The following is a 25730-nucleotide window of genomic DNA, read 5'->3' as shown; positions in this document are numbered from 1 at the left end:
TTGTAAAAAACCAAAATTTTAACATGTGAACCTGACAATTTGAAATTCTGAAAAGCAAAGCTCCAAGTATACACTATTTACCCCCTTGCCCATCAATAATTTTCCCATCCTTATTAGAAAGAGTATGACTGTAATTAACCAAGTGCTTAACAGCAGAGGAATAAAACCATAAACTATAATAATAATTAATAACTATAAGAATAAACTATAGCTGCTGGGTCAAGTTTGGGAATAGTGTATAATCAACATTTTAAAGACTGAGGAACTTTATACATCCTAGCAGCCTTTTTAGGGACAGCTGGCTAACTATCAGGAAAATTGCAGGCAGTAAGACACATATGCTGTAAAGCAGACAGGTCAGGAGAAATGTAATGAGATTCTGGAAAATCCTTCCGTAACAAGTTGCAATACTTTTGAGGGACTGAAAATCCTCCCTTTTCTCCCACTGAAAACACTAGGACATTCTAGCAATATTCTCAGGAGAAAGAGAAACCCAACAAGGAGAATCAAAGTGAGCTTTCCTTTGAGTTTCAGTTAGAAATCTGAGGGCAAAACCCTTAATCTGTCCCTGCATCTTTCTGTTCAGATTCAGGATCTTTAATCTCTTCAGGATAGTAGGCTTTCCTCTTATTTTATGAAACTACTCTACAAGAAGGATCAATAGCATGAATCAAACCCTTAGCCAGTCCCAGTAAACTACTCTATACAAAGAAATTTGAGGAGATGTAGATGCATGCTTGGTTTTCCGTTTCTTTTTGACATGAAAAAAAGAGGCCAGTTGTGTTACTAATGGCAAACGCAGTTTCCCCAAGGGTGGACACAGCATTCTGATGCAACAGCAAAACCTTCCTGTTCCATCTCCCAGAACCGATAACAGTGGTTCCCCCTTGTCCACTGAGGGGACCACAACAGCCCCAAAGGACATGGCTGTAGACACAAAACCAGAGGGATCCGGTGAAAAAGAGTGGTCTGAGGTACAACAAACTGCCACAGCAGAGCTACCTACCTAGGCAGAGGCAAATCGTTAGCCTGCTGTGGTGACAAAGCCTGTTTGCTTAACTTTTTCTTTTTTGGTTTTGAAGAAAGACTGACCATAGGAGTGGCAATATGTTCTATTGTCAAGCCGAAAATGGTGTCTCTTATCCTGGGAAAAAAACAAGCAACAATGTCAATAAAACTACTAGTCCACAAAAAGTTACTTTTTTGCCAAAACAAAAAGTAGAATGCACTTTCAAACACTACAGTAGCCCAACAATGTTAAAATATTTTCTGTGGAGAAATTGTGTTTATTTTATCAGTTAGAAAACTCTACTTTAAATGGATAGAAATGAGTGCTCATTTTAAAAGTATGTTACACAGTCTTGAGACAATCCATTAAAACACAACAATCCTAGCTTTAAGATAACTTTCCTGAACAGGAAATTAATAAAACATCAGTTAAAAAAAAAAAAGAAAGAAAATGGAAGTTTTTTCACCAAAGAAAACCTATCTGCCCACCTAAGGAAAGCACAAGCAGACTGTCTATCCCCAAAAGACTCAGGGGAGTGTTCTCTTTGGTGGCAGTTAAGCCCTGAGGGGCTTCACTCCTAAACTTGTCTTTTAGTCAGCTCAGCTCAAGCTTGCTTGACAGTTTGTGCTCATGGAAAGTGCCCTGAAACTTTGGAAGCTGGCAAGCTATTATATTCCTTGGCAGGATATAATCCATATAAGCTAAGGCTATTGCAGCAGTCATCAATATGAAGAACATGGGAAGATGCTCTATAAAATGGCAGAAAAAGCTCAGACTACTACTCACTAGAAAGCAGAAGGAACAAGACATGACAGTGGTGGCATAAGATCATGATAAACAAAAATCGGAAGACTACAGCTTAAGAGAAAGGACAAATGAAAACTAGAAGAGTGCAACCAAGCTGTGGTGATGGATTGCTGGAATACAAAACAGTAAGAACATCTTTCAGAACCCCCCCCTTTACTATTTATTTGTATGTAAAGACCACTCTTAATTGCGCCCACCCCTTCATACCACACATTTACCTAACATTTCAACCAGACAACTGTTGAAAATCAAAACAGTCATCTTATAATATGAATTGTAAAAGGCCTAGCTCTTCTTTTTTCAGTAATGCAAAAATTAAATGAGTGCCAAAAAATAAGTACCTTTTGAGTAAAAGATGTACTTGTGTGACCTTTTTTAATGGTTTGGTTCCTTACATTACAATTTTTTCATTTGAAACCACATTACTGCTTATCCTGAGATTTTCAATATAAAATGAATGTTATGACACCAACGTGAATAGTTTATTGTTGCTAATATACTGCAAATAACTGTTTATGTTTTGGTGTTATGTGTGTGTGTGTGTGTGGGGGGGGTGACAAAGTTATTCATGCGGAGTGTCTAAATGGGTACCTGCAACACACCAGCTATGCAAAAAGTAAAACTGCAGTCTTCTGATAACAATAATGAGATACTCCCAACGTGTTTCATAACAGCAGTCCTCATGAGACAGCAAGGTCTTTAATAATTATAATACTAAAAATAATTCCAGGGCAGTGTACTGCAATCCTGAGAAAGAATAGTGCAATTCAGACAGAGTTGATAATCTTGTGCCTCTGACATACAGCAATGAATGCCATATAAACAGAGAAGTACTTGGACATTCAAAAGACTAAGTGTTAATTTAGAAAATATGAGCCTTTTGTAGACCAGTTCCAAATATACATGCTAATGTATTTTATCTGAAACTGAATGCTTCTCAGAAATTCACATGCCTGTTGCATTCCATTATTCTGCCACAGTTCATACCAAAGTTGTACAATTATGAAAACATGAATGAAAAAATGAACAAGTGAAAAACAATGGTTAATCTTCACTGCAGTGATCTACACAAGCAATGTTAGTGTCATTCTGTTCCTCGGTCTCAGCACTTTAATGCATTACCTATCATCAATTGATAATTCACTTGGTTAATGAACCCAGCATGATATGGAGGTATGAATGTCAAATTAAAATTCACAAAGGTGTTCTAAGTGCTAGTTAGTAAATTGATCACATGTGCTTGATACTGCTCATAAGTAAACACTTGATTAACTTTCAGAATAATGATACTCAATGCACTCAAAAATTAAATGCTTACCTTGCTTGTGCAACAGGCAAAGGCAAAGGCCTCAAAGGCTCCTCAAAGTCTAAATAGGTCTCATTGCTTTCAACTAAATAAGAATTTTCCACAGATTCATCATCCTTCTCTTCAGACTTTGGGATCTGAAAAATATATATACATGTGTATAAGTAACCTATACTGCCTAACTTTCTATATACGCTGTTACAAAATTATACACTAAAAAGGCCTCTGTGCATCTTTCATAATTAATAAAATCAAATCCAATAAATATTTCAACAAAACAAGATAATCACTAACCTCATAGGTCACACATTAAAAGCAGACATACAGAACAGCACAAAATATTAATTCTTAAACTATCTGTCATTATAGATTCCTGCAAACACATATTTTTTTGTTAGCAAACACTAGCATAACATTGCAAGTAAATTACCTCGAGTTCAGGACTGTTGTAACATCTGCCATGACTTCCTCAAGCAATAGAAAAGGACAGATCCAATTTACGAAATCACTGACCAACTTTTGAGTATCCCTTACCAATCTACAGGACCATTTTCTCCCACACTGTCCGTTATCTGCCTAGGCCCGGACCTCAACACAATTTTTTTTTTTTTTTTTTTTTTTACTACTAGCCCAAGCCTTATTTTCAAGCTAATATGAGGTCTTCCAGATTTCCTTCATTTGCAGGTCAACATTCCTTGTAAAAATCACAACCAAAGCAAGTGAATAATTACTAAACCATTTTGCCTTTATTAATTGGTAGCGGGTCAATGCAAAAGAGCAGTGAGAGCATGCAAAAGTTAACTAACATAGGCTAAAAAAAAAGATTACGTCCTATTCCAACATTGCAGTATTCTACATGTGGGTTTACTCCTCTTGCTTCGTGTACGTCCAGCAAGTATGCAAAAGTATGCAAATCCTCCGAAATGAACAGAGGTCCAAAAAAGATATGATTTCATTCAGATGGATTCCCCAAGCCCATCTGCCATTCCTCCAATCTTGCCTGCCTTCTCCACAACATCCTTGAATCCAGACTCTCAACCGCCTGCCCTTCGCAGGCTGGAGACTTTATAAAGTCCCTCACACTGCCAAGCACCTCCTTAAGTGCCCTCCTGCAGATCCAACCACTAACCATCTCTACAGACGAGGCTTCTAAGCTCTTACCCACGACTACCATACTCCCTGCGGACAAAGACAGCAAAAGTATGGAACGTTTGGGTAAGAAAATTTACACCTCTGCTACCCATACCTCTCAACTATACAACTTTTTGCAGAATGTTCAGATTTTTGCTCAAAATTTCAGTCTCTTCCTTATAAAATTTGCGGTTTTCTGGCAAATCACTGGGATGATCTGACTAATGAAATCACTAAACACCACACATTTTAGTTTCAGACTTCATATCCTGTAGAAAATGCATTTGAATGCAAAATCTTTTATTCTAGCTACTTTCTAAATTTATAACATCAATATTTAAAATCTGTCCCTATTTTGGGGACTTTGTTCCCCCAGTATGTAAGGCTTTGTCCAGATTTCTTGGGCTAAGAGGTCGAGAGGTGTGCTGCTACCTTGTCTTTCAGAGCCACAAATTACCAAACTCACATGGCTATGTATGCTTTATCCCTCCAGGATAAAACCACCAAGGAATTGGCAGATATTCCAGACGGTGCTGCCAAAGCCTCACTGGCTTCCCTTCTGGCCCTTACCTCCCAGGTTACCAGTCACTCAGTCAAGTGAAGTTATTTTGCTGCAAAAGCCTCAGCTAGGTCTGCAGCATCAGCTTCTGCATTAACTAGATATTCCTGGTTAAGCTTGAACTATTCCTGATTAAGCTTGCAACCTCTTCCTGAGGACTTTAGATCAAAGCTCATTGATGCCCCCCACTGGACAATATACCATTACTTGGAGCTAAAGTGGCTGACCTCTAAGTCACTTCAGCAGAAAGGGAAAGAAATGCAGGACCTAAAACACCTGCTGGTTTTCCCAATACCAAAGTTTCATAGAAACTACCCAGCAAGAACTCAGTTCATAAGGAAGCATTCCTGTCCTGCTACTTCCACTAGGCATAGAAAGCCTACAAGAAAACAATCCTCTCCTGCCTCCCTGTGTGGACTCGCATCAGACAAATGGGTCCTGACAATTCTTCAAAAAGTTACTTCATGTCTTGGCTCAACCCACCAGAAAGAAAAGGCATCCAACAACTTCCATCACAATAACTACATCTTCTGCAACCTGTGCTGCAAGCTCTGCTGGCTCAGGGCACCATTGAACCAGTGCTAACAACAGGAAAAGGAAGAGGTTTCTACTCCAGGATTTTTCTGGTCCCCAGAAAGGACAGATCTTGGAGGCCTATTTTAGACCTATCCCATTTCAATCTATTCCTACAGGTCACATTTAGGATGTAGACTCTTGCTACCCTCTTCCCCCTCCTCCTCCCCAAGGGTTCATGGCTACCCTAGTTATAAAGCATGCTTACATTAACATGCCCATAAGACCCACTTACAGGAAATGCCTCCGATTCTTGGTGGTCAATTCTCACTTTCAGTTCTCTGCCTTACCCTTTGGGTTTTCTACTGCACCCAGGGTCTTCACCAAATGCTTGGCTCCAGCGATTGCTTACTACAGGGCAAAGGGAATACACATATTCCCTTACATGGTCGACCTGCTGATTCAGGCAGGCAACAAGGAGATCCTCCTCCTACACATTCATTTTGTGTCCCTCTTACAATCGCTGAGATTCCAGATAAATTTACCAAAATCCCACCTGCAGCCCACTCGAGACACTGTCTTCCTTGGGTGCAGAATTCACACAGACCTCATGAAAGCCTTTCTTCCACCCAAAAAGGTGGAAACCCTGACAGAACATTTGCTTCAGGTCCTCCAAGACACAAAATTGACAGCAAGGCAGTACACCTGAAGCTCCTGGGTTACATGGCAGCCACTATCCCTATGCTACCACTTGCAAGATTGCATATGAGAAAACTACAGTGGCATCTCTGGTCAGGCTGGACACAGCACTTCCACCCTCTGGATACAAGATCACCCTCTTCCCCTGCCTCAGACTACAAATCCAGTGGTGGCTGGCACAACTGACCCAAAACCCAGGTCTTCCTCTCCAACCACCCCTCCAACCACCCCTGCCCATAGAAGTCATGCATACAGATGCCTCAGATTTTTGCTGGGGAGCAACTTTGGGCCATCAAAAAGTGCAAGGCCTGTGGCCACAGCCACACAAATGAGAACACATCAGTCTTTGAAAGATGAGGGCAATTTTTCTGGCTCTTTGAGCATTCCTACCCAATCTCCAACAGGGTCCCCTGAATATTTTCACAAACACCACGGTTCTGTGGTACCTCAACAAACAGGGAGGGACAAAGTCATACCTCCTTTGCAGACCAGCTTGTCTAGTATGGGAACTGGCCACCTCACAGGCAGCGACTCTGCAGGTGGTCTACATCCCCTCTCTTAACTCCCAGGCAGATTCTCTCAGCAGAACCATCACAAACAACTATTAAAGGATGCTTCACAAGGATGTCTTCCTGGATTTGGTCCACCAGTGGGGTATTCCTCAAATAGACCTGGTTTGCCTCCACCACCAACAAGCAACTTCCTGAGTTTTGCACCAGGATACCAGACTCACAGGCACTGACCACAGATGCCTTTTCAATTTCATGGAAAGGGAAGTTTCTATATACATCTCCCCTTCCCATGAATTCAGAAGGCCCTGCTGAAAATTCAGCAGGACAGACCAAATTCTTGTTGGTGACTCCCTACTGGCCAAGACAGCACTGTTCCCCCTACTCCTACAACTGTCCAAGGGCAATCACCACAAGTTACCCTCAGAGTGGACCTTCTCACATAGCACAAGGGATCCCAGATACATCAACAGTGGCAGTTACTTCACCTCACCCTGTGGCTGATAGGATTCGGATCCCTTTCAGACCCCTTTATGATGAGGACGTGCTAAATGTCCTGCAGGAGGCCAGGAAACCAAATACCAGAAAATCCTACCTTTCTAAGTTGAAAAGGTTCACTATATGGTGTCACAATAGACAGTTGGACCCGCTTGCCAGCAAGACTCCTACAAGTCCTGTCTTATCTGTGTGAACTACTGCAGTCAGGCTTGGCTTATTCTTCCATTAAGGCTCACTTGTCTGCAATTTCTGCATGCCTTCCTCTGGACCAACCTTTAGCATCCAGCCTCCCTGCTAAACTTTTTCTCAATGGGGTGCTTCACCTCAGACCTCCCGGAAAACAACCCCCTCCACCATGGGACCTTAACTATGTTTTGGAAAAGCTTACACTTCCTCCAGCCAGCTGACAACGCCTCTCTAAAACATTGTAAATGGAAAACTGTACTACTCATGGCCTTAACATCAGCCAGAAGAGTCTCAGAGCTACAAGCCCTTATGGCCATCCCACCCTTCCTAGTTTTCCACAATAACAGGGTTAAGAACTAACCCTTCCTTCATGCCCAAGGTGGTGAAAGATCTGTCCCTGAATCAGGCCATCCATCTACTTATCTTTTTCTCTAACATACAGGGGGACAAGTGAGAGAGTACATCACTCCCTGGATGTCCATAGACAACTCGGGTGTTACCTGCATAAAACCAGGTCTATCAGACAGATGGACCAACTTTTTGTCTCCTTTCATCCCAGATCTTGGGAAAGGCAGTAACCAAACAGACTATTCTCGGTATGGATTTCAAAAGCCATCACCTTCTGCTGCCATTATCATGGAAAATCTTTGCAAGGCACACACCACCAGGGCTATGGCCTCCTCAGGAGCCTTCGTCAAAGGCTTGGACACCTCTTCTATCCTGGAAGCAGCCACTTGGTCATCAGTACATACCTTCACCAAGCATTACAAACTAAACCATATTTCAAGAGCCAGGGCAGGGTTTGCCAGGGCTAGCCTTCACAGATTCCTGGAAACTGCCTCTAGACCTCCTCCCCACTCACAGCGAGCTTTGGCACTCACCCACATGTAGAATACTGCAACACTGGATTAGAAGGACAGAAAAGTTGTGTAAAATCTTACCATAACCATAGATGTCCTTCTCTTCCATGTTGCAGTATTCCTTCCCACCCTCCTTCGCCTCTTGTTACATTGCATTTCCTTTTCTGGATGGCTCAGGACTGCCATTGCCCTTCCCTAGGACTGGCTCTGACTGGAGCTTTCAGTTCTGAGGACTGGGGTGTGCAGACATCACTTTTATGGCCCACGTTTCAACAGCCACATCAGATGCACCACACAGGGACTGATAACTTTTGTATACTGGCAGGACGGACGCAAAGCAAGAGGGGAAAACCCACATGTAGAACACTGCAGCATGGAAGAGAAGGACATCTATGGTTATAGTAAGATTTTACCAACTTTTCTTTATGTACTCACCATTACATTTCATCTGTGTTGTCCATTTTCATTCTTCAACAAGTGGGTTCAGATCCGATCCTCAGATCCAACTCAACTGCTTTTTACTCATGGATACTGAAAATTCTCAAGCTCCTCCCTTACCCATAATGTCCTAGTCCCCCTCCATACATCAGATCTTGTTTGCTAACCTTATTGCTATTTAAAAACCAAGCAATAACCATTCTATGAGAAACCAATATCTGGAGCTCAAAAGCAGGAACATTGGTTCCATTACATCTTCTCGTTCTTCCAGAAGTCACAAACAAAATGGTAGGGAGTTGAGGAAGAATGAAAATGGACAACACAGATGGAACATTATAGTGAGTACACAACTTCTTTATCTGATGTTGTCAATTTTCTTTCATTCCTCAACAAGTTGGACAGGGTCCCCAGCTACCTGAATCCTGTGTGGACTCTAAGGAAGGCGGTTCTTCCCCTACAGACCAGATTCAACTGGTAATTAGCAATAAAAGGTATAAGGAATAGTCCAAGATGTAGCAGCACAAATACCGTCCATGGAAGATCTGGACAAAAATACTGATGAATTTGCCATGGACCTGGTTGAATAAGCTCTCAAAGGTTTGGCAAAGATGAACCAAACTTGTTAAAGACAAAGGAAATGAAATCAGTTAGGCACTTGGCTAAAATTACTTTTACTGTCTTGCCATATTTTCATTAAGAAAAGAGACAAATACTTGATCTGATTTTCTGAATTCCTCCATTCTATGCAAATATATATGTAACTGTCTGTGAATGTCCAATAAGTGCAACATGTATTCCCCTCTGTTCAAGAAATATGGAAAGAAAACTGGAAGAGTGATAGATTGATCAATGCTGGATTCTGACACTACCTTAGGAAGGATGGGATGGGATGGTTCATAACGATATCCTATCTTTAGGAAAATTTAAATAAGGAGGCTTAGAAGATAAGGGTCGAAGTTTTGATATTCTTCTAGCAAAGGTTATGGCTACTAAAAACAGTTTTCCAGGTTAAAAAATTCAGTTCACATTTTGCTGATGGTTCAAATGGAGATAGAATCCAAGCTTGTAAAACTAAATTCAAATCCCATGGTGGAGTTGGACCTTTAAAAGAGGGTCGCAGAAGAAAGGTTCCCCTTATAAAGGCTTTATAAAGTTTTGAGAAAGCTAAGGTGGAATTTTTTTTATTCCTATATGAAAATTAGAAATGGCAGCAAGTTGTACTTCAATAGTCCGGGAGCTAGCCCCTTCATTAGAAACTGTAGCCAAAAACACAAGAACTTTAGGTACTGGTGCTGAAAAGGGGTCAATGTCTTTCTGCTGTGCCCACAAAAGACAAATCTTTTCCATTTACTTCTATAAATCTTCCTAGTGGAAGCTTTATGGGAAGACTAAAGAATGTGGTGGACAGCTTGGGTTGTCTAGCTATCAGTGGAAGTGGAGAAACCATGCAGTCCATTTTAGATCTAAAATGTCCGGATGAATCATTTCTGTTGGGTGAGACGGGAGGTTCGGAATTGGATCCAGAATCAATGAAGGGTGAACTAGAGGAGATCAAAGAAAGGAGAACCAAATCTGATAATGCCAATATGGGGTAATGAGGATGACTGTGCTCTTCAATAGAGATGCTTTCCGGAGAAATTTGGGAATTTGAGGGTTGAGCCTAAGCATAGAGAAGACCAGGGGAACCAACCATGGAGGAGAACATCTCTTGATGATTCCCCCAGTGGGGGTGGGGCTTAGGGCAAAGAACCTGCTGCACTTCTTGGTGAGGGGAGATGTAAACCGGTCACAGCAAGGATGGCCCCGTTGGCAGAATATCTTTTCCACAACATACACTGAGACCACACGAGACAATAAAATAGACCTGCTAAACCTATCACGCTGGATTTCCCTGGAACGTGCACTGCTATCAGAAATCATTTGGATGAGATCACCCATTGCTACACTGAGCTTCTCGACACAAGGGATAAGATTTGGTTCCTCCTTGTTTGTTAATGTACCAGACGACTGACATTGTACATCTGATTCGCAATAATCCCTGAAGGAAGAGTGCCTAGGAAGGCCTGCAAAGCTAGAAGAACTGCTCTCATTTCTAGGATATTGATATGTATATGTTGGCCTCTTCTTGGGAAACACAGTCCAAGGCACATGGTCCCCCGAAGTCCCATCCACCCACACACCCGATGTGGGAAGTGTCTGCAGTCACTATGGCCCCGGGCTAAGGAAGAATGAAGGGAGGCCTTGTAAAATCTGATCCAAGTGAATCCACCACAAGAGATGTTTGCATGCCTCACCCAGGAGGTAGATCGGCCAGCCCCAAAGGCTTCCAGGAATACAGATTACTCTTGGGAAGGGCTGTTGGTACCAGCTATTCCTTTGCTCGAGGATTTCCAGAATGTCTCCAAGAGAGACATCGTCAGGTGGTGATCTTGGGGACCCTTCCCCGATCAAAATAAGTATCCTCCACGACAGACTCTTGAGGAGAGTAAGTGCCTCCTTTTGCACTTTCTCTTCTTAGGAACGTCTTTGGCGTCATGTTCCAGAAAAGTATCACAAGATACAAGTATATCCCTGCCGAGTAGTCTGGAGACTTTGGCCTGGCTGTCCCTGTGGAGTACAATGCTGAGGTTCAAGGCATAAAGACAGATGGGTATGAAGAACAGTGTGGGGGGGGGGGTTCTTCCTTCCTCTGGGAGCAGAGAAAGCCCTCTACACTACCTCAAAAGCAGAGTTCCTTGGACAGTAGGAGGCAGATGGAGCCAAAAAAAGACATGCTTCTGGAAAGTCTGCTTCTTCTGACCCGAAGACAGTCCATCAGAGGCAGAGCCTGGAGACCAGCTGCTCACTGCTGATGCTCAGAGTGGCAAAGACAGCACTGACAACTTCAGAGTAGACTCCGACACCTCGGATTCTGCAACACTACAGCTCCAAGAGTCATTCAGCTCTGAAACTCAGAGCCAGTCCACTCAGAGATGGTAACAGAGAGGAAAATACAATGATCTTCAGATCCAACATGGACAGCTCCAGAATTTTCAGATCCAAGTGCTTTGAAACCAAAGGTCGGAAAAAAGAAGGAGCTAAAATAGTTGCAGTAATACTTGTAAAGGTCTCTGGACCCAGTGGGGTAGCAGCTAGGAGAACTCCAATCTGAATTTGGGCCAAGAGAAATTTCCTCATGCTAGCCAGATCTGCTTCGGTCAGACTTCTAGACTAATGAGAAGAGGAAAAAAATTTAAGAGGTCCTGAAAGGTGACGTCTCTCTAAGGAAGGTAATGGAAGAGGAGAGGGTACTGGATCCAGAGACGAAGCATACAGGTTCCGAGGAAGCTTCTTCAGATCAGAGAGCATTGGATCTGATGACAGAACTGGCATCAGAACTGTCAGATCCAATCATTTAGATACCTTAATAGGTGGTTCTGCAGTATGAGCAGAGGTAAGAGCAGAAGATCCGAAAGGGTCGGAAGGACGCTTCTTGGTCTCTCTTTTTCTCCATTTTCTTGGGAGTATGAGTCCCAAATATAGTCTCAGAAAATGCTGCAGTAAGTAATCCTTTTAAGATGACTTATTTTTATGATCCACTAGGAGCCAAGGATTAAAGGCCTTATATATTTTACAAGACTCTTTCAAATGGGCCAGACCTACATAGTACACACATGAACCATGTGCATCTGACAGAAGAATTTTGTGGGCATAGACCTTACATTACTTAAACCCTGACAGTTTTTCAGCCATTCTGGAAAAAAAAAACTCAATTTTTTTAAAGAAAAAGAAAAGGAAGAAAGTGAAAAGTTACCAGTGATGGTAACTGAAGGAGCTACAGCAAGGGTAGAGAAAAAGGAAGGAAAATACCAACCATGGTAATATTAATTTATACTGAAAAGTGTAGAAACGGTAAGAGAGAAATATTATAGAATACAAGAAAGGCTTTCTAATATACGCACATATATATATATATATATATATATATATATATATATATATATATATATATATATATATATATATATATATATAAATATATATATATATAAATATATATATATATATAGATATAGATATAAATAGATATATACATATAAATATATCGGACATACAGAGATATAGAGATAGATATGTAGATATAGACATATATAGATAAAGATACATAGATATAAAATCTACTTTCCCTTCCAAACTAACAGCACACCTCAAGAACTAATAGTAACCACGTCAACACGTGAAGGCAGCAAATGGGATCGGTGGTATGGAGGAGGATTAGGGCATTGTGGGTAAGGGAGGAGCTCAGAGTCCACGAAATGTAAAAAGCGACCAAGTCAGATCCCAGGATCAAATCCAAACCCACTTGAAGAAAGAATGAAAATGGACAATCAGATCCTAATGTCTTATAACATTTGCAGAAAAGTTTAAAATACCCTATAGATGTTTGAACAATATCAATGTTGTAGTAGAATCCAACATGGCAGAAGTCAGACTCAGTCTGAAATCCACCTAACTTGCCAGACTGAGGGCTCTGTGTATGCAGCGGTATCAGCCAAACTCCGTGCCACACTAGAACACAAACCTGCATCTCACTCATCCCTGTCAACTCTTAGTGCTAGAAATCTGGACAAAGCCTGACAAAAAGGGGGGGGGGGAACTAAGGTCCAAAAATAAATAGTGACAGATTTTAAATATTGCTCTTATAAACATAGAAAGTTGCTAGGATTTGTATTAAAAGAAGTTATGTTCTCACCATAACGTTCCATCTGAGGAGTGCTTCATTTGTCTTCAACCTGTGAGTTCCTGGATCAGTCTCTGATCAGACCCGGACGCATATCCAGCATCTGATCCGAGCTCACAGCTCCTCCCCTTATCCATAATACCCCCATCTCCTTCCTCCCTTAAGATAGAGTTTTCTGCCCAATCTAGTATTCTCACCCGAACCAACATAACCTTGACCCTACCAGAATCCATGAACAAGGAGAAGAACAAGAGGCATCCTGAGCGTGACCACATCCTGTATTCATAAGACCTCCAAACAGTTTACACAAGGCACAGGGAAGGAGGAAGGGACGGTTGAAGACAAAAGAAAAACAACTCAGATGGAACGTTATGGTAAATCTATAACTTCTTTATCTGAAGTTGTCTTCATTTGGTCTTCAACCTGTGGGACAGAGTCTCCAGCTACTAAACACCTCAGATGCCCTCGTGGAATGATATTCTGGAGCATGAGAGAGACAAAGGATGCCCTGTTCCTGGATACGATGTCCAACTTGTAATATGAGATGAAGGTATGAGATGAGGACCAAATAGCTGCAGAACAAATATCGCCTAACGAAACTATGGACCAAAAGGCCGATGAAGTAGCTATAGATCTGATGGAATGAGCCTTTACATGAACTCGCGGGGAAAGGCCTCTGGCAGAGTAAATCTGAAGGATACACTGGGAAATCCAACGGGCGATAGTGACCTTAGATATTGGTTTCCCTAAAAAGGGTTTAGAGTAGGAAATGAAAAGTTAGTCGGATTTATGAAAGGTTTTATTCCTGTGCAGGTAGAAACGTAATTGTCTGTGCACATCCAATAAATGCAATTTGCATTCTCGCTTATTTTGAAAATTTGGAAAGAAGATGGGCAGATTGATGTTGGCCTCCGAAGCTACTTTAGGGAAAAAAGATTGATTAATACACAAGGACACCATGTCCTTATGAAAAATCATATAAGGGGCTTTGACCGACAATGCCTGAAGTTCCGCAACTCTCCTGACAGAAGTAATAGCAACCAAGAACGCAGTCTTCCAGGACAGAAACTGCAGATCCACCAAGGCTGCAGGTTCAAAGGGAGGCGAAACTATGGCCTGTAGTATTAACTTAAGATCCCACAGTGGCCTAGGGTCCTTCACCGGGGATCCAAGAAAGGTATCTTTGAGGAAAGCCTTGCAAAGCTTTGAAGATGCTAAGGAAACCATATTATCCCCCACATGAAAATCAGAAATTGCAGCAAGCTGAACTTTGACCGTGGAAAAACTGGCACCTTGCTGAAAAATTCCAGTTAAAAATTCCAGCAACGCGGAAACTTGGGCAGTGAAAGGATCTAAGGCATGCTGCAAAGCCCAGATCGAAAAACATCTCCATTTGCTGGAGTACACCTTTCTGGTGGAAGACTTATGAGCAGCCACCAGGATTCTTTTGACAGGAGAAGATAAGCCGGAGTCCAGACTATCAGGGGAACTGGAGCAGCCAAGCAGTGAGCTTCAAACTGTCCAGGTCTTGATGGGGAATCCCTGACGGATAACATCCGGAATCAGATGCAATGTCCATGATGGAGCCACCAGATGAGACCAGAGAGAGGCAAACCAGACTTGGCAAGGCTATAATGGGGCAATGAGAATCACTAGGGTCCCCAGCCTGTGAGCTTTCTGAAGGAATTTTGGTATTAAAGGAAGAGGAGGATACGCATACAGAAGACCGAGGGGCCAAGCATGAGTCAGAGCATCTCTGGGGGCTCCCCCGGTGGGGGGTTCAGAGGGAAGAACTCGGAGGCAAAGAGATCTCAGCAAGGCTGTCCCCATTTGAGAAAAATCTGTTTCATTACTGAAGGATTCAGAGACCATTCATAAGGCATCAGAATAGATCTGCTGAGCCTGTCTGCTAGAATGTTGGGCCTCCCCGGAATGTGCATTGCCACCAGAAAATGGCCGGTTGAGATCATCCACTCTCATGGCTTCAACACATAGATCAGATTTGATTCCCCCCTGCTTGTTGATGTACCAAACCACCGACATTTCCCGTCTGGATAGCAATCGTTCCTGAGGGAAGATGGGCATGGTGAGCCTGCATGCTAGAAGCAGCGCTCTCATCTCCAGGACGTTGATATGCAATCTGGTCTCATAAGGGGACCATGCATCTTGAATATCCTTCCCAAGCAGTGCCCCCCCCCACCCGACCCTAGCTGGGAAGCATCTGTAGTCACCGTGGATGTGGGAAAAGGTGGAAGAAAGGGCTGACCCCGAACAACGTCCAAGGAATGCATCCACCACAGAACAAATTCCCTGCATACTCAAGAGATTCGGACAGGGTGAGTTAACGGAAGATCTAACAAGGACCATTGTACTGCAAGGGTCCAATGAAGAACCCACATGTGAAAATGCGCCAAAGGCAAGAGATAGATCGTGGCCGCCATGTACCCCAATGCCCTTAATACTATTTCTGCTGTCGGAGACTGATCTTGAAGAATGCAAAGAACATTTAGCTTCAGAGAGTATATCCTGTCTGGAGTAAGAAAAACTTTGGTTTGAATTGTGTCTAATCGAGCCCCAATGAAGTCTAATCCTTGGACTAGTGCCAGAGATGATTTGTTGAGATTGATGGTAATGCTAACTTCTGGGCTAGGAGGAGAAAGGAATCCCTCACTTGACAAAGTTGATGCCTGGAAGGGGCAGCGAGGAGCCAATTGTCCAGGTAGGGGAAGACCTGTATGCCCTGGAGTCTCAGGTGAGCCGCTACTACTGACATCACTTTGGCAAATACCCTGGGGGATGTGGTGAGACCAAAAGGGAGCGCTCTGAAAAAGTAATGATTGGCTCCTAGCCGGAAGTGAAAAGACCTCCAAGAGCACCGTCCATCTTCATATGATAATAGTACACATCCTGAAGGTCAATCGAGCACATCTAATCATTCTCCTGTAGGAAGGGCAGGACAGATTGAAGAGTGACCATCCGGAACTTCGTCTTGGCCACTGACAGGTTCATGGTGGAGAGATCCAAAATGGGTCTTAAGACCCCCGTTTTCTTTGGCAGGAAAAAGAACCTGGAATAAAAGCCTAATCCTCAGTGGTCTAGGGGGACAGGTTGGATGACTCACTTGCTTAGCAGCTTTGCTATTTCAAGTGCTGCATCCTCCCTGTTCATGGGTGGAACATCCAGGAGGTGTTTGGGCAGTGGAGGTGGCACAAGAAAGGGGATTGAATAGCATCTGGATATAATTTGCAACACCCAACGATCTTTGGTGATTGACTCCCACTCTGTTAGGTGTAGTGAGAGATGGCCCCCAATGCCTCCAGAGATGAGCAGCTGAGCAACCCTTCAGGGTTGCTGGGAGGGTCTCAGAGAAAGGCTCTCAAGATCCGTAATTTCTTTGATGCCCTCTGCTTCTAGGGCGGTGCCTATCAAATCCCCCTCTGCCCTGGGGGAAGACAAGTCCCAAGTGTCTCAGGGGAAAACAGATTTCAGGAACCACATCTTCTTGGTCCCTCGCTGATTCCTACAGAAGGATCGTTGAGGGGCTGAAAAGTGGATCCTGTGGCAAAAACATTCTTCCCGTCCTTCTCACTCTGAACTAAGGTGTCACGTACAGACTTCCCAAAAAGAGAGGAACCGAACAGGCCATTGGTAAATGACACCTTAAAGGGTTCAGAGAATGCACAGAGCCGGAGCCAGGCATGTCTGATGGCAACGCCTGCACCAGCAGCTCGAGAGGCTCCGTCAGTCACATGGGAGAGGAGACGCATAGAGTTGTTCACAACAGATTTTAGGGTGGCCATACGAATGAGAAACACCTTCTTGTCCTCTGCCAACATGGACCCAGTGGTCAACTCGGTCATCTCCTTTCACCAGGTCTCGCTGCAGCTAAAATCACATGTGCCATGTAATTCAGCACCCATGCAGATAAAGTCACTGAAGCATACACCCGCTTTCCAAAATGGTCCATCGTCCTTGACTCTCAGAGGGGAGGGTGGACCATAGATCTCTCCTGAGCAAGCTCTTTAGTGGCAGCTGCCACCACCCATGGCATCAATCGGGGATCCCTTATGCCAATGCAATCTGTCTGAAGGGGGCTCAAAACCTTGTCCAGGCGTTTGGGAATGGGTTTCACCATGGCTGGTTCCTTCCACGCCAGAGATGTAATGAGATCTACAAAGGCATCCTTGGATAGGGGACACCCAGGAAGTAGAGGGTCCTGAGCCAAATGCCTCCAGGAACACTGATTCATCTGAGGTAGGTTTTTGGGCAGACCACCCCCCATGCTGGTGAAGTTCCATAATGTCTCCAAAGGAAACATCCTCGGGGGGGGTGAACGGGGGACACCTTTCCCCTTCCACCAAATCTGTGTCTTCAGTGAGAGAATCTGGTGGGGAGTCGGTCTACTTTTGCACGTACTTTTGCGGGGGATTTCCTCAGTGGTGATCTATGCAGAGGACTTGCCAACGTCTTGCTGTTGCCAACAGGGAGCATTCCTGGGGCAAAGACGCAGAAAGCTGTTCCTGAGATGACAGAATGGATGGATCCACACCAGAAACAGACGGATCCGGGGCAGAATCACACAAAAGGAAGGATAGAGGGAAATTTTTTTTTTTAGACACAAAAGGGGAGGTAGAAAAGTAGAAACACAGAAGAAAAGATAAGAAAAGAGGAAATTTGAAAGATTTTCACTTTCCAAAACTTTTACAGCAGAGGGCATGAAGTGTGGCAAATGAGATCTGACAGGAGCATTGTGGGTAAGGGGGGGGCTTTGAGTTCGGATCAGATGCTGATATGTGGCCAAGTCGGACCAAAGACTAATCCAGGAATCCACAAGTTGAAGACCAAATGAAGACAATTTCAGATCATGCATTTTGTGATGGATTTGAAATCTGAAACTCAAATGTATGCCATTATTTAGTGACTTCAATACTCAGATCATCAAAGTGACTTGTCAGAAAAATCACAATTTTTATAAAGAGCAGACCAAAAATATGAGGCAGAAATCTGGACAGTTGAGAGGTACGGTGTTGTCAGTTAACACTACACCAGGTCACACTCACCTTCTAGTCTTATTTTTACTCATAAAACTAATACAAAAGGGAGGCTATGTTACATTTAGAAGAATACGAAATTCCCTGATGGTACACTACTTCCAAAATTGTAGAGTCTGTGAGGTAAGAGGTACTGCCAAGCACAGCTAGCTGGAATTTTGTAAATTATATGTAATTTTTGAATATCAAACTAATTTATACAAGATGCTTGTGTTACAAATGTATTAGAACTGTATGTCATGTGTATATCAAATTGCTTTGCACAGATGTTTGTGTTGAAAAGGTATTTGTAAGTGCTTCAGCTTAAAATGTATCCACAGTGTGCCCGACTGAAGAGAACAGAAATATACATGCACTGTTTTAACTGTTTAAATGTATATGTTAACAGAAGAAACTGGAGGATTAACCTCTGTCCAGCAAACTTTAGAAAAATATCTCAAATTAAATTACTTTATAGGCTAGGCCTGAAAACGATGCTTCAATGCAGCCACAGAAAAAGTCTGTACTAGGAAGCTTTCTGTATTGTCGTTGGGGTGAACTAATTGCTACTTCGGAAGCATGAAGGAATGCAATTGTTCCAGCACCTGCCAAAGATATGAGCAAAAGCCCTTGTCTGGGTATTTTGACAGGTAGATGCAAAACACTGCCAGCTGCAAGCAATGGAGGTTTGCATGAGAACTAGAAGTCAGATGACTAGAAATGATGTCATTCTGCAAGCTCTCTCAACAGTACGGTCTCTTAGTTAGATAGAGTATTCTGCATGGTCTTGGACTTGGCAACAAGAACCATTCAACACTTCTGCCTTGTTCTAAGTAAGTTATTACGGGACAATAACTCTCAGATACAATCAGGAATATAGCGAAGCTTAGTTTAGAATTTCTTTATTTGTGTGAGCCTGTACCCCAGTATTATTTTAAGTATTTCCTGCGATTTTGAACTCTGATTACTGTGAATACATATTTAGTATTGTCTTGTTCTTTTATGATTTATTATTAAATATATTTTTACCTTTCATTGTGGCTGATCTGCGTAGAGATTTAAGTTTTGAGAGTACTTGCATATTTATTTGGCGACACTGTGCAAGCCACTCCTAACAGCCTTGCTCTTGGTCAAACTACCATTTGTATTATTAATATTAATATTGTACAGTAAAACTGAATACCTTTTGTTAAGGGCCCTGTAGTAGCTGATAAGGAGTCACTGGTGACGATGGTAATTACCTTATAGTCTGGGCAGAAGGGGGCATAGCTAGTAAACCTATGTCAGCCTTTCCCAAGCGTGTGTGTAAATCAAACCTTAGTGTGGGTTACTTGGGCAGGGACATGAAGCACTGGTTGGACAGAGAGGGTGCTGGAAGTCTTGGCTTGGTCACTCAGCTGAGATCTCAACCTCTATAGCTGTGCCAGTGGAGAGTCTTATTGGGGATCTTGGAAAGAGGGGGAAAACTAGCCCCGACTGACTGTGGTGTGTGTGTGTGTGCTCTTAAGGGAAACTGCAATCGATGCAGAGAGCTGCATCTGGAAATACTGTGTCTGTACCCGTTTATCCTCCCAGTGAATGTCCCCCACTGTTGCCAGTGGTAAGGATTAAAGAGCCTTGATTACTGGTTGGCAGTGGTGGGTCATCACAGGGTCAATGAAAAAAAATTGGGGAAAAAAACACCACATTACCCCATGCAGACTCATGGGTTCTCACTGAACAGCCCTCCAGAGAACAAGCAGAGTGAAGGTGGGCAGCATAGCTCTAAACTGCCCCTGATTTTGCCCTGTCCCTCAAATCTTTTAATTTTTTTTTGCTAAACACAGGATTACAGCCAATCAGCAATGTCAGACATTAAAGTTTCATACTACGCATATTCTGGAAGTGCATGTTGATGCAAAACCTGCTGTTCTATTAACTTCCTAACAAAATTATTAACAATTGTCCAGCTTTTTGAACTTTGACACCTCCCACCCAATTACTTATGGCTTTCTCACTAAATTTTCAGCAAAGAAGTTGAGAGCTAAGGTGGGCAGAATATGCATGCATACATACGAATATTTCAGGCACTGGAATTAATGCCCTTCTGTCCTGCCAATATACCAAATCACAAGTAAAGGGATTGCATCCAGAAAAAAACAAGATTACCTCTCTGTACTCCTCGCTCATTAGGCCAACAATTGAGTATAACGCCCCATTTGGTATGTACCTCTCAAAACACCTGCACCAACTGGAAAGACCACAGAAATACCTCACAAAGAGAATCCATGGCCTCCAACACCTGTCCTATACAGACAGGCTCAAATCACTATCACTCTACTCAGTATCGCACAGATTGTTCAGAGATCTGTGTTTCGCCTACAAGGCAATATTGGACCCTGCCCTACAAAAGATGCTCCATATCCGTAAGCCTAACTCTTCACACATCACCCACTCAAAAGGCCTAAATCTAATATGCAGCATCAACAAAACCTGCTGGAAAGACAGGTTCGTCTCCCAGTGACTGCCCTATCTCTGGAATAGACTTCCCATACATGTCAGGGTACCTCACTGACCCCTTTCAAGTGCAAGGGTTCCACTTGTGCCCCTCACTGACAGGGGCAATAGGTGCAGAGGTTTCTTTTTGGGAGATAAATTCTTGGCTAGGCTTGTAAGGACCCCAGGGCCATTAGCCTAGTAACCTCCTATGAACAGTTGCCCCCATAATAAGTGTACATTTATATACATGAAAACAAACCATTTCTATACAACTATAGTTGCAAATTATACGTCACTTATAATCTAGCCAGTCATTTTCAGACACTACACAGCTCATTCAAATCTTGCCTTCTTTTAAACCTCGTTCCTCCTCTGCATGTATTGTTACAATTATTCCCATTTGTTTTCCTATGTAATTTGCTCCTACCCTTTTCTAAAGATCCCAGTTCCCTATATTTACTACTTCTAGTAAACTTGGTTCAGACAGTGACTTCCATTTTCTAGTAACGGCTTTTTTGTCATCCACAATAATTAGACTCCGCAAGGCTTACTATGTCTAGGCAATTCCAATTCTGTATCGTAGCTCAAAAAATGTCCTTAGTTATACCAATTTGCTCACCCAGTAAATCTGATGGAGCCATCTGCAAGGAATCTTCAAAGCCTGCCAACTCAGTACACTCCCAGAAAATATGCTCCCAGTTACTTCTTTCTTCTCCATCACACCTCCAACATTTGATGTCTATCGGAGGAAAAATTCTTTGGTGTCTACATGGAATATAAAGACACCTATATAAAACACTTCCAAAAAGATCCTAAATCTAAATCTGGGAGGCATACATATATCCCATATTGCTTCTTTGTGAGTTGCTTATCCAATCTCTCTTCCCAATCCTTTCTAACCTCCTCTAATGGAGTCTTATAGTTATCAAGCAACATTTTGTATGCTCTAATAATTATTTCCTTTTTAAGAGCATCTTTTGTTCTAGATTCTACTAAAAACTCTACCAGTGCTGGTCTTTTGTTTAGGATCCTCTTATTTTTCTTCTCTTTGCCTATACTCTGATATCAATCCTTGATGGGGAAGGCAATCTCTAACTTGCAGTCCAAGTAAATTCTTGGCCTATTACCTTTCCCTCTAATTATTAACTCCCAATACCTTGGTTCTTTTACCAGTTTTCTCCAATGCATTCCTGCCCCTCTTGCCTATTGTCAATATCCCTAATTGCAGTTCATCCTTATACGCAGAATCTCCTTTACAATAGTCTTAAAGATCTGCAACCAAAATCCCAGTATTTGTTTCTTGGCCTTTCCCCCTGTTTCATCATCATCCATTTTCCACTTTGAATTACAGGTTTCTGCTTGTGCTATGTAGAGGAGACTTAACTGTGTAGCTCTGAAATACCCCTTCAACCAGGTATCCCCCAAACCACCTTGTTCAACTGGAAGAATCAGCTTATCCTACTTGACTCTTGCAGTCTTTCCGTCCCAGATAAAATCCTTCAGCTCTTTACTGCCATCCTTAACTTTTTCTCTGGTTGATAAAAATATGCTGGACCTGTGTATAAAATGAAAGGGACGAAAAAAATTTTAATTGCTTGAATATTACTACCTTATACATATCAGTGAGCTTAACAGATCTTCCAATTTCTCAGTCTTTGTATTACCTTTGGTTTATTCTCATCACACATCCTTAGATGCCGCACCAGAATCATTTTTAATCCACAAGCCCAAGTACTTCATTTTATCATGCCCCCATAAATATGGATATTGCTGAACCAATTCATGTCTGGGTAAGTAATTTACAGTTATTGCCTTTGTTAAAGCTTCATTAATTTTGTATCCCGAAAAGATGTGAAACTGCTTCAAAATGTTCCACAACACTGAAATGCCCCTTTCTGGTTTTATCAGGTATAAGATAACATTACCTGCTTTTCCTGACTACCATACCAATTGTATTCTTGAATTTCTGGGTCGCTTACTTTCTTTGCCAATGGTTTTAAATACAGTGCAAATAAAGGGGAACAAGGACAACCCTTGCCTGGTTCCTCTGCTCCAACAGAACTTATCAGAGAGGATCCCACCCACTTACATTTTTCACCTGGAATCCCTCATATATCCTTCTCATCAACCTTATACTTTTATCAGGGAATGCAAATGCTTCAAGTGTCCTGCTCAAACTCCCAGCTTACTTTGTCAAATGCTTTCTGTGCATCAAGACCTACAAACAGCAGCTGTATTTTCTTACCTTCAGCTTCCCTCTTGATCATCAATGTTCTGTTAATGTCAAATGTTTGCCTCCCCTCCACAAAACCACAGTGATCCATGCCCATCAATATTTTTGCCTCACCTTTGCCATTATTTTAACCATTATAGACAAACACTTGATAATTATGGTTTAGAATTGAAATGGGCCAGTATGAAGCTGAATCTGCTGGGTCTTTACCCTCTTTAGGTATTACAGCCACCACCGCTTTTTTCCAGGACACTGGTGCTTCTCTTCCTCTTAAAATACTGTTAAACAAAACTTTCCAGATCTTTACTAGTTTTTTCCCTCCTAGATTCCAAACTCCTGGAGGAATACCATCTATTCCTGGAGGCTTTGCTGTTGATTGGTTATATGTCACCATTTTTATCTAGTCTCCTCCTATCCTATTTGTAATGGAGTCTCATGTACTGTTAACCATGGCATATTTAATTCTTCCATAAACATTTCCATTTATACCTCTTCTTGATCTCCACATTTCTCTGCTTTATAAGGATTTCATAAACTTTCCAAAATATTTCTAGCATGTTTACTACAGGATCTAGTTATTTTCTTCAGTACAGGCTCCCTAAACTTGGCGACAACCCCTTATACTTTCTGCTGCCTGAGTCATTGCACTAAAGGTTTTTGTGCTCTGGCATCACAAAAACAGTTGCTTAACAGCAATCTTTCTAAACTCATGCATATTAATCGAGAAAATATTTCATTTTCTGCTTAGCATTCTGCAATTGCTTTTCTTGTTTTGCAATATCCCCCCTATTCTGCCAAGGTTTCCATAATGTTATTCCATACTCAAGTTTGGGTCTAATGTAACTAACAATGGCTTCATCACTTCTGAATTCCTGGACTTTATAAATCTTTTTATACAACTTATAGTTCTATAACTATCATCAACCAATTGATTGATATGGTTAGAAAAACTCAAAGCTGTATCGATCCATACACCCAGGTCCTTAAATGAATCTACAGTTTCCAATCACTACATGCTGTATTAAATACTCACCTTTCAATTTATGTCTCCCAAATCTCATATGTTTAGTTTTTGATGTTATTTATCAGCATATTCTTTTTTCCCCCCAAATCTTCATTAAATTTCCACATATAACAAAGGCAATTTTGCATTTATATGAATGAAAAACATACAAAATGATATCGGTTTACATCACAGACACCACTGAAACAACTGTAGTTGCAAACATTATAGATCACGTATACGCCATCCGGTAATTGTCAGTTAAGCATTATACAGCTCATTCAAATCCAGCCTCAAACTTTGTTCCTGCTCTGCATATACTGATCCCACAATTCCCATTTTTTTCTACGTAATTTGCTCTTTCCCTTTTCTAAAGATCCCAATTCCAGTCGTTTCATCTCCAATACTATATTCACTACTTCTAGTAAAGTTGGTCTAGACTTTGACTCCCATTTTCTAGTAAATGCTTTTTTGGCAACCACCATAATTAGAATCAGCAAGGCTTTACTATGTCTAGGCAATCACCATTTTGTAGCATAACTCAAAAAAGTCATCTCCCCAGGTCAGTTCAATCTGCTCACCCAGCATCTCCGACAGAGCGGTCTGCAAGGAAACCCAACAGTTTGCCAGCTCATCACACCTCCAGAAAATATGTTCCCAGCTACCTCTTTCTTGCCCATCACACCTCCAACATTTGTATCCACCTGAGGAAAAATTATTTGGAGTCTATTTGGGATATAAAAAAAACCTATGTAAACATTTCCAAGCAAAGATCCTAAATCTTCTGCATATTATTCTTCTGTGCCCAAATGGTCAACTTAGTCAAATTCTTTTGTAAACAGGACTTATCTGTAAACACATGTAAGTGGTTTACCCAATTTCAAGCCACCTCCATGCAGACTATATAACTCAGATGAAAAAGACACGCACTAAACAAGTATGGGCCTAGGACAGAACCCTGTAGGACACCCTGACTGTAACCAAAAATTTCACCTGTCTCCAACTGATACTTGCCATGTCTTATGTCATACAGGTTATCCACCTTATCAAGAGTACATCAATGCCTAGTTGATGTAATTGATCAGTGTTTTGCGATGACCTTGAATCCCGATGTTGAATCTATGCAAATTACATCACAGCACAATTTTTCATTCATAGCTGTTATACTGTTATAGAATATTATAACATCTCTTTTCCAATTCTGATAAGAACTTAAACAATGGTCACCATTCCTAACTCAAACTATGATTAAAGTTAATGAAATTAGTATCTTATCAATCTTTGATGTCAGCGAAAAGTTTTCTTCGCAGCATATGCAATGTACCCAGTAATGAGTCCTCCTGCAATTTGTACAGAGTTACATGTATTGGCAACATATCTAAACAAGATTGTAGATTTTTCTTTTTTTTTTTTTTTTTTTTTTTAAACTCGTTGCTCCTACTACTATTGAAACTGTCTGGGCATCCTTCAACATTGCTCTCATTTCTGCCTGTAGATCCTGATATTTTATGACCTCTCTCTCTCTCTCTATCTGTACTCAAGATATTGTAGTCAAAGGGTGTGGCGATTCAATGATTAATGCTACTGTTGTCTTCTTTTCATGGACCACTATATCAGATTTTCAAGTATCCGTCTTTTGAACTGTTGGTAATGGGTGATCCCATATGATGCAAGCTTAATCATTTTCAATGATGCCTTGTAGCTCATGTTTCCACTGTTTTTCAGCCACTTAAATACCATGTTTGTACAAT

The 25730-nt window shown here is 41.8% G+C and overlaps 1 protein-coding gene across 1 annotated transcript in view; it reads right to left on the bottom strand.

The window, feature by feature from the left end:
* The window catches only part of ZWILCH (zwilch kinetochore protein), a 1326642-nt gene that overhangs the window by 945604 nt on the left and 355308 nt on the right, over nt 1–25730 (bottom strand). The window contains exon 4 of the mRNA XM_044077868.1: nt 3135–3259. Within this exon, the coding sequence (XP_043933803.1) occupies nt 3135–3259 (125 nt within the window). The remainder of the gene's footprint in view (nt 1–3134; nt 3260–25730) is intronic.

Source organism: Protopterus annectens, chromosome 7.part0 (genome assembly GCF_019279795.1).
Source record: "Protopterus annectens isolate FY-2018-M chromosome 7.part0, PAN1.0, whole genome shotgun sequence".
NCBI classification, from domain to species: Eukaryota; Metazoa; Chordata; order Ceratodontiformes; family Protopteridae; genus Protopterus; species Protopterus annectens.
This window is presented reverse-complemented; position numbering and strand designations above follow the sequence as displayed.